Source organism: Haliotis asinina, chromosome 13 (genome assembly GCF_037392515.1).
Source record: "Haliotis asinina isolate JCU_RB_2024 chromosome 13, JCU_Hal_asi_v2, whole genome shotgun sequence".
Lineage (NCBI taxonomy): Eukaryota > Metazoa > Mollusca > Gastropoda > Lepetellida > Haliotidae > Haliotis > Haliotis asinina.
The window spans coordinates 18,139,256-18,148,492 of NC_090292.1; the positions used below are offsets into that span (position 1 = coordinate 18,139,256).

General features: G+C 40.5%; 1 protein-coding gene across 1 annotated transcript in view; it reads left to right on the forward strand.

The window, feature by feature from the left end:
• Nucleotides 1-6,282, forward strand: part of LOC137259956 (alpha-1,3-mannosyl-glycoprotein 2-beta-N-acetylglucosaminyltransferase-like) — a 57,943-nt gene extending 51,661 nt beyond the window's left edge. The window contains exons 7-12 of the mRNA XM_067797615.1: nucleotides 899-1,033; nucleotides 1,390-1,480; nucleotides 2,029-2,133; nucleotides 3,011-3,101; nucleotides 3,996-4,166; nucleotides 5,425-6,282. Of these exons, the coding sequence (XP_067653716.1) occupies nucleotides 899-1,033; nucleotides 1,390-1,480; nucleotides 2,029-2,133; nucleotides 3,011-3,101; nucleotides 3,996-4,166; nucleotides 5,425-5,538 (707 nt within the window). The 3' untranslated portion in view covers nucleotides 5,539-6,282. The remainder of the gene's footprint in view (nucleotides 1-898; nucleotides 1,034-1,389; nucleotides 1,481-2,028; nucleotides 2,134-3,010; nucleotides 3,102-3,995; nucleotides 4,167-5,424) is intronic.
• Nucleotides 6,283-9,237: the final 2,955 nt, after the last annotated feature.

Below are 9,237 nucleotides of genomic sequence, written 5' to 3' on the forward strand. Positions count from 1 at the left end.
CTTAATATTAAATTCACAGTGACTACATTTTAAATGTTTTGTCAAAGTTTATTAATTGGAAATAGAGTCAAAAGTTTACGTAGCCACCACTAGATTTTGTAGACGACACAGCGATGGTAAACAACTGCCGTGAACTTTAATGTTTTGTGAATCCGTTATGGCCTATCAACATGGGTCAGTCCCTGGCCAGACCATGAATGTGCCAGCGATGGTAAACTGCCACTGAAATCATAAGTCCTTTATGATCAATAAAGACACATTAATGAGTGGCCACCAAAAATGGCTGGTAGTCGAGACCACATTGGATCCAGCCATGAAGACTAACCAGGGGTTCCTTTCACAAAGCAACCTTTACTAAGGTTAACCTTAACTCCCATTCTTTAACATTGCACTAAGATTACCTAGTGTAAGATAGCCCTAGTGCAGTGTTAAAGAATGGGAGTTAAGGTAAACCTTAGTAAAGGTTGCTTTGTGAAAGGCACCCCTGGAGGATATATCAGGGGAGGTGGCCAGACCGAAAGACAGAGGTGAACCAGGGCAGCCAGAGACACGCAACCAGCGACAGAGCAGCAGCCAGTAGCAGCAGTCCCGCCCAGTCAGCCGAGCCTCATTGTACTCATGTCGCCATTAAATGAGTAGTGAAATTACACCCTTTCTCTTTGTGTTGTCCTTACTTCGTTATAGCAGTGAAAAAAAGAAGTGGTAGAAAACCATACACACTCAATCCAAATTCTGGGTTCAGGTTTGTGAGCCCCATGCCAATCCCTATGGTCTCCATCAAAGTGTTTTATGTCTGAGATCACTTCTGGACTTTTCTCACCAAGACACAATGTGATATAACTGTACTGTTCAAAGATGCACTAATGCCCTATTCACTTCCTGTCCTTTTTTATTGCAGACGATTTAGACATATCACCAGATTTCTTCGAATATTTTGCTGCCACGCACATTTTGATGAAGAATGACCCTTTGTTGTGGTGCGTGTCTGCTTGGAATGACAATGGCAAGGAGAACATGGTGTCCGAAAACTCCGGTAAGTGGATGCAGTCAAAGGACCTCTGCTGGAAAAGATGTCAAAATGTTCTTTCAAAATCAATAAGACTCATGTCAAAATAAGGGCGGAGGCGTAGCCTAGTCTGGTGGTGTAAGCGTGCGCTTATCATGCAGAAGAAGTGGGTCTGATTCCCGATATGGGTACAATGTGTGAAGCCTCTTTCTGGTGTCCACATCATGATATTGCTGGAATATCACTAAAACTGGTGTAAAACTCAACTCACTTGCTCACTCATGTCAGAATATCTAAGGTTTCCCCGAGTTCAAATTCACTCACTCACTCACTCACTAGCTAGTTCGAAGACAGTGCTATAGTTCTGAGTCTTTTGTTTGCAGAGCTACTGTACAGGACAGATTTCTTCCCTGGTCTCGGCTGGATGATCGAGAGAGCCACGTGGCTGGAGTTGGAACCCAAGTGGCCAGAAACGTGAGTCATGGTGAAACATTGGTGAAGATGAAGTGTGCATTGTTGTGAAACGGGTTGATGTGAAACCGACGTCAGGGTAAAACTTTGCTGTGGTGAAACATTGGTGAGGATAAAGTGTGCATTGTTGTGAAACTTGAGTCAGGTGAAATGTTGTGAGGATGAAGTGTGCATTGTTGTGAAACATGGGTTGGTGTGGCACAAGGCATGGGTGGAGTTCATGTTATTGATGCGTCATATTGCATGTGAGTTAGGATATAGGTGTGTTGTGTTACAGTTATTCCAAATTACAGGTGTGTCACATTACAAGTGCTTCATGCTACATGTGCATCATGCTATAGGTTTTTTCATGCTACAGGTGCATCGTGTTCCAGGTGTGTTACGTTATAGGTGTGCCATGTTAGTTGTTCCAAGTTACAGGTGTGCCACTTTACAAGTGCATCATGCTGCTAGTGTCCCATGTTGCAGATGCATCGTGTTAATTCTGCATCATGTACCAGGTGTGTCATGTTACAGGTATTCCAAATTACAGGTGTGACATGTACTTTCAGGTTCTGGGACGACTGGATGAGGCACCCGGAGCAGCGGAAGGGCCGAGAGTGTATACGCCCTGAGATCTGTAGAACCAGCACGTTCGGCAAGAAGGGCGTCAGCAAGTAAGTGCAGTAGTTCTGTAATGATGCATCAAACTATTGATAGATTTTTGTTGTTGAGTCTCCAATAGCAATGACTCTGTATCCTGTGTGACTATTGCAAGTTTAGTAACTGACTTTGTTAAAAAATGTGCAGTGCAAAATACAGGAAGTACCAGATTCCTTGATTTAGAGTTATCTGCCCTTGTTACCTCTTAAACAAACTTGATCTGGGTTTCTGGTGTCTTGCCAGTTATTAAAAGAGTGTTCAGCTTGTGTTTATATCATATATTACATTCGTCTGGGAAATGATTTCAAACGAGACAATTCAAGGAGAAAAAGACTATTACAATACCTCACCAGGTCTTCCTTTAATGGATTTGTTTTAACAGCCAACAGTCATCTTGCTGGGTTATCACTGTCTCAGCCATAACCGTTCTGGATTTGTTGATCTTGGGTTTGAACCCCTGGTTGTGAGGTTCCTAAAGCAACCTTCACATGGCAAACTAAAGTTTGTCTACATATGATGATAAATTCTTAAAAGTTGTCGAACTCGTATTTTCACACATGAAACACATGCTGTCAAACATTTTTGTCTTTCGACTGATGCCACTTTGTGGGTTGAGTCGACCAGACGATCAAAATATCATGTGACAATTTTGTTACAATGTGATTGGTTGTTTCTGAGCAAGATGAGTTTGACAACACCTGGAGTTTGCTGTGTCAAAGCCACTTAAGAGGTCTTCATTTCAAAATGTGACATTTCACTGGAAAGGTCTATGAAACTGACATTAGCGCAGACACACCTCTGTATGGATAGGTTGGGAAGCCATACTGTCTCTGATGTTGTGTTGCAACTGTCTTGCCAACTCCTTGTTAAAAGATCTTCATTCTGTTTCAGGGGGTTATATTATGAGAAACATTTAAAGTTCATAAAGTTGAACCAGAAGTATGTGCCTTTCACACAACTAGATCTTTCATATCTGGAGAAGGTACGTAAAACCATTCCTGACCTCCATTAGAGTCTAAAATACGAGTGTATTAATGGGTGCAAATCTTCTGCCCGGGTACCCCACATTATCCTACCCTACCCAACCCAGATATCCATCCTCTTAATTCCTCTGATCAAATTTGCAAGATACGGCAACATGCTGTTCAGCTCCGAGACTAAAATTTCGAGTTTTTCAATATCTGAACCATGTAATATATACAGAAGAATTGAGTGTAAATTATGTTTAAATTTTCCCATCCCAGGTATGCCATACCCATCCCAGGTACCTGTCCCAGGTATCCAGGTACCCGTCCCAGGTATCCAGGTACCTGTCCCAGGTATCCAGGTACCCATCCCAGGTATCCAGGTACCCGGCCCAGGTATCCAGGTACCCATCCCAGGTATCCAGGTACCCGGCCCAGGTATCCAGGTACCCATCCCAGGTATCCAGGTACCCGGCCCAGATATCCAGGTACCCATCCCAGGTATCCAGGTACCCGGCCCATGTATCCAGGTACCCATCACAGGTATCCAGGTATCTGGCCCAGCACTTTGATATGCATTCTTCCAAACACAATTGAACAATCACTGACTGACTGAGGGATGTGATGATCTGTGTTGTAACTGGGCTGTCAGGAACCCTTGCTTCTCATCAAAGGCTGCCTGACTTTGTTGATAGATGCAGTGATATCACTCCGGTTTAGATTGATGCTCATATTGTTGATCACAGAATTGACTGACATCATATAGCTGGAATATTAATGAATACAGCTTTAAACACCAACCGGCTGAACAGAAGGGATATTTTATATGTATCTCTATGAATAGACACTTGCTCCATCGAGTGGCTCTCTTTGTGTGGACTTATTACTGTAAGTGTTCTTTTTTTTGCCAGGAGCGTTATGACACCGACTTTGTAAAGCATGTGTACGAGTCCCCACTGTTGTCGGTTGCCGAGGTCGTGAGTCAGAGCAAGAGTGATTATGGAACAGTTCGGGTGCAGTACACTACTAAAGATGAATTCAAAAGTCTAGCCAAAAAACTTGGAATCATGGATGATTTCAAGGTAAGTGTGAAATACAAACTGACATCCACTTGACGTATGTTTTCACATACACATTGCCATTGTTGTTTGTGGAGGTCACGGCTTTTTGGATACTGTTGATGATTTTCATTGTGACACAGAGGCACACAGACATACGCAAAGAGACAGACACTTTCAACACCCACGCATGCACGCATGCACGCATGCACCTGCGCATGCACGCATGGACACAGAGAGAGCTATAACAGGGGTGGATCAAGGAAAATGAGGGCTGCACAAAAATCATAGGAGTTCTTATTTGAGGGGGAAATTCTCCTCAGTGCAGTGTTTGAAATAATTTTTCAAATCAACCTGACAGCCGGGCTGGTGGCCCATAACTGTTGCCTGTCCATCTTGAAAGTTGCCTGCCCACATTTTTAATTTACGTTTTTGCAATAACTTACAAAAACGCTGCCATTTTGTAACAAGTACAAACAAGTAAGTCTTTGATTTGTTCTCTTTGAACCATGTGACTACAGATATCCAATCATAACGTAACTTACTAAGCCAGCTAGTTTTAGTGTCCTATTGCTATCTTCACTGGCTGAAGAGTTGCCCATGTATAATTATGGCATACACTGGTAGCTTTCATTCCTCTTTCTTAAAACAAAATATGACATGACAATTAAAATGGAATGATCGTCCTGAGAGCGTAGTGAAAGTAGGTCAACCTTAAAAATTTTAGCCAGGCAATCGGGCAGGTGGAGAGAATTTCCAGGCACCCTGACTCAAAATTTACCGGCCATGCGCAGTCGGGCAGGACGTTATTTGATCACTGCCTCAGTGCATGTTTTACCTGCCAAGTTCTTTATAGTAAAGACTTAGGTATTCTAGCATTTGCATCATAAATATCGTAATGATGAATACTGCATCTGTAAAAGTTCTCTTACCACAGCCGTGTATCCCACTGTGTATCTTTGATGTTGGTACTATTCTTATCACTACTATCATTATTGCTGTCGTTGATGTGTAAATTACGAAATGGTTGCACTGACAGGATTGTTATATGACAGTAATTTATTGTTATGAATATTATGTCCTGATAACGTATATTGATATGAATATTATGTCCTGATAAGGTATTATCATAAATATTATGTCACAATAAAAAACAGTGTTCCTAGAAACAGTGTTCTTAATGGGGAAAAAAAGTATGGGGAGAGGTCTGGATCTGCCATGCATAAGAGTGCCCAAAGCAATCCATTTTCATCTGACTCACTGTAGTCCCTGAATGTTTCAGGCGGGTGTCCCTCGGGCAGCTTATAGAGGAGTCATCAGCTTTATGTATAAGGGCAGGAGGGTCTACCTTTCACCTCCCCCGAACTGGAGTCAGTATGACCCCAAGTGGAGCTGACCAATCACAGCACTTCTTAGGGAGCCTGCTAGAAGCATCATCCAATGAAAACCACGGAGAGGTGATCCAAGAATACCATGAACCAATCAAGTGCTGTGTTGCATATTTAGTGTGTCTGCGAGTGAAAGGAGTGTATCAGAGGTTTTATGCAGTTCTGGTGACAGTCATGTCGCATCCACGGCTCAGCGAAATTACTTTTAGTTGCTCAGGAGTTCCTGCATCAAGACTACTTCAACGTTGATTTCCCTTGAACTTGACCGAAACTGTGTACCATGTTTCCTGAACAGTGGAGACCATCTAAGCATAATGCACACTAGCCTCCAAGTTCTGTAGCAATTTTAAGAAATATACTGAGAGAAACAAGTAAAGGAATACAGGAAAATTCAAGCGTTCCTTGAATATTTTCCTGTTTTTATCGCCAGATTTGAATGGCGCTGTGGAGGAAATCTGATAATAAATACAGGAACACTGCTGTGACCTGGCTTTCCTATATTTGTTTTTCTCAGTATAGATTATTTTAGCGTTCTGAGCAGTCAATAGCTATACTGTATTCCAGCTATAGACAGAAACAGTTTTTCATCATTTCAGGGACATACAGAGCTAGTGCACCTAATTTCAATTGGTTTCATATCAAACTATGACGTTCCAATTTTAGATATGTATAATATATCTATAATAATATGTATAATGAAGTATTATTATGCACTGGTTTATTCCTTTTGGTAACATGCATTTGTAAGGAAATAAGAGAAATATTAATGTATAAAGTCTTAGGAAACTCTGATTACCTTCATCAGTTATTGTTTGAATTTCATTAGGCTTGTATCTACATGTATCTAACTCAATAAAGAAGGAAGATTTGTGTAGGAAAAAGATGACTGAACAATACCAACATTGACATCACTTGTCTTTTTACCTTTGACATTTTCGAAGGTTTGAAAATCTCTGGCACAAGAAATCGATTTGTGTGTACAAGCGGAATGAAAACAGTAACTACAAATCACTGTCAACTGAATTTGCATGTGTGTGTGTGTTTACTTCATGTTTTCTTGAAATGTGTTAACTACCAAGCACTTGTCAACCTCCAGGTCAGGTCACCAGGACTCGATTTAGTGCTTTGTTACTTGCAATAATGCAACCCAATATTGCAAGGTACAACCTAGTTGTTTGAGTAAGTTGCACCAGGTGCAAGTCAATTTTTGAGTGGATAAGCCTCTGAATACAACATCTAAATAACTGACTAGCATATTTCTTTCATTACATGTTACAACAAAAACAGTGCAGCTGGAATTAGGTCTGTGCAACTAGGTTTTCATCTCAGATTGCACCCAGTCCAAGACATCTCTTAAATTGAGCCCTGTTTCACTGATATATAGTTTTCACATGCACTTCCTGTTAAACTTGAAAATATGAATTCATTTTGTTGGGCCCAAATGCTTCATTGAATCCTTGGAAGTCTGGTTGAAGTGATTTTTAAAATGTTAATTTTTGCCATTATTTATATCCACACTTCTCCAGACCAGTTTATATATGGCTTCTCTGATGTGTCTGTAACCATGGTGATGTGCTTTTCAATTGTTTTTCAAGGTGTGTTTCTGGTTTGTAGACGGGTCATCTGTAGTATGACGGTTCCTGTTACCTTCTCTTTGAAATCCTCTGATATGTCTGAAAATGACAAACAGAAGGAGACTGAACGTGATATGGATCGTTTCTTTTTCGTTTGTGGGAAGGGTAGAGATTATTTGCAGGGTGTCATGTCAATGTTGAAGAGATAATGGGGTGGGATAGTGGTTGAGGTGTTTATGCATTATGTCGAAGGTCCGGGTTCTATTCCATACATGGGTACAGTGTGTTAAGCCCATGTGGTCTGCCCTACCATGATATTGAAACATTGCTAAGGAACCTACCTGTGATGTAGTCCTATATAGATACTACTTCCAGGTTGGTCCAGAATAGCCTCACGGATTTTCAGTCGTATCCTCAGTATGTAGTGGTTGAAGTTTGAATCTCAGGTTTATGATCCTCTGTCTGTCTGCATCAGGCCATGCAAAGTCTTAAGACCTTCAGATTCTTTCCTATGATAGTCCTTGATTAACAACAAAATGGCAACAGTCTGAGACTGAAGTCTCTGGCATCCATCATCAGTACTGTGATACAACAGTGATATCACCCTCCGAGAACTGATGTAAGCATATCATGGTCTCAGACCTGCAGCAATATGAAGCATGATATCACGCTCTTAAAACTGTAGTGATATAAGCATGATATCATCCTCTTGGACCAGCAGCAATATAAACATGATATCATGTTTTTAGATCTGTAGTGATATAAGCATGACATGACCTTAGGACTGCAGTGATGTGAGCATGATATCACCGTCATAGACAAGCAGCAATATCACCATGATATCACCCTCTTAGAACTGCAGTGATATAAGCATGATATCACCTTCTCAGACCTTTAGTGGTATTATGATATCCCTCTCTTGAAAAGTGTGAATCTTCACTATAGAACAACCTGTTTTAATAATCAAATGTATGGGTGGATAATTGAACCAGTCAGTGCTTCCACTTATATTTCTTTTGTGCTGTATTTTCGGAGTGTTGGGTTTATTTCATTCTGAGGCTGGGTTGAAGTTCATTGTATATTTGGGATGTCAGTTTTAATGAATTGTTCCATGTTTTCTGTTTAAGATATTTGTTGAAGAATTCCATGTGTTTCCTGTATGTTTGTGTCAGCTGAAGAGATAGTTGACATTGTTTAATATACACACAGTCTGTAGCGTGAAGGCGTCACATACATTAAATACATATCAGCAAATAATTGTGCAAGAATTATCAATTTTTTTTAATTTTGTATCCTGAACACTGAACTGGGAAATAACATCAGTGATAACACAGGGAATCGTGTCCCTTCCTAGTTTGATGAATACTTTAGATACGTTCCCTGAAATAGAATCATGGTTTTCAGTGTTAGTCTCTGTTTCTACCTTCAGACCTTTTGTATAAATATTCAGATATCACTCTCTGCCGAGAATACACATTGTATCCATATACACTGGTCGGCCATGATACCGTCCCATGGTGCAACATTTGATATTAAAAAAGCAGAGCAAAAGTACTTTCAATCAACTGTGGTGTCATGATAGTGAGTCGAGCTGACTTTATGTTTGTAATTTCCATTGCGAAACAGGAAATGGTTTACAGTATGTTTCATGCACTAATTCTTGTGACAGTGTAGAATACTGGCCTAAGGGAAAAATTTGATTTATATTGTTGAAAGTTTTTAGAGAGCTGTGTGCTGATAGGCTCGTTTATAAGACTATCTTGTTGGGAAACAACACCATTAAAATATTTTTGATTTATTCACCTGTTACAGAAAAACATATCAACATTACATATACTCATGCTCCAAGACTGGGGGATAACTGCATTTTGATGGAAACAAGTCTGAATTTTGAAGGCAGGCAACATAGCTGTGATGCCACCTTCACATACAGTGTATGTATTGTGTAATATGGGTTTCCTTCACTTGCTGGAAAGGAACTACCATTACGAAGATTTCTATGCTTCCTGCTATTGGTAAACATCGTCAGTTGAGTTCGCTGGGCTGGCAGATTCAATTCCTGACCTCTTGAATTTTGGGATAGATTAGTGAACTCAGTTATAAGTCGAATGTGATTTTAATCTCCTTTTTCTG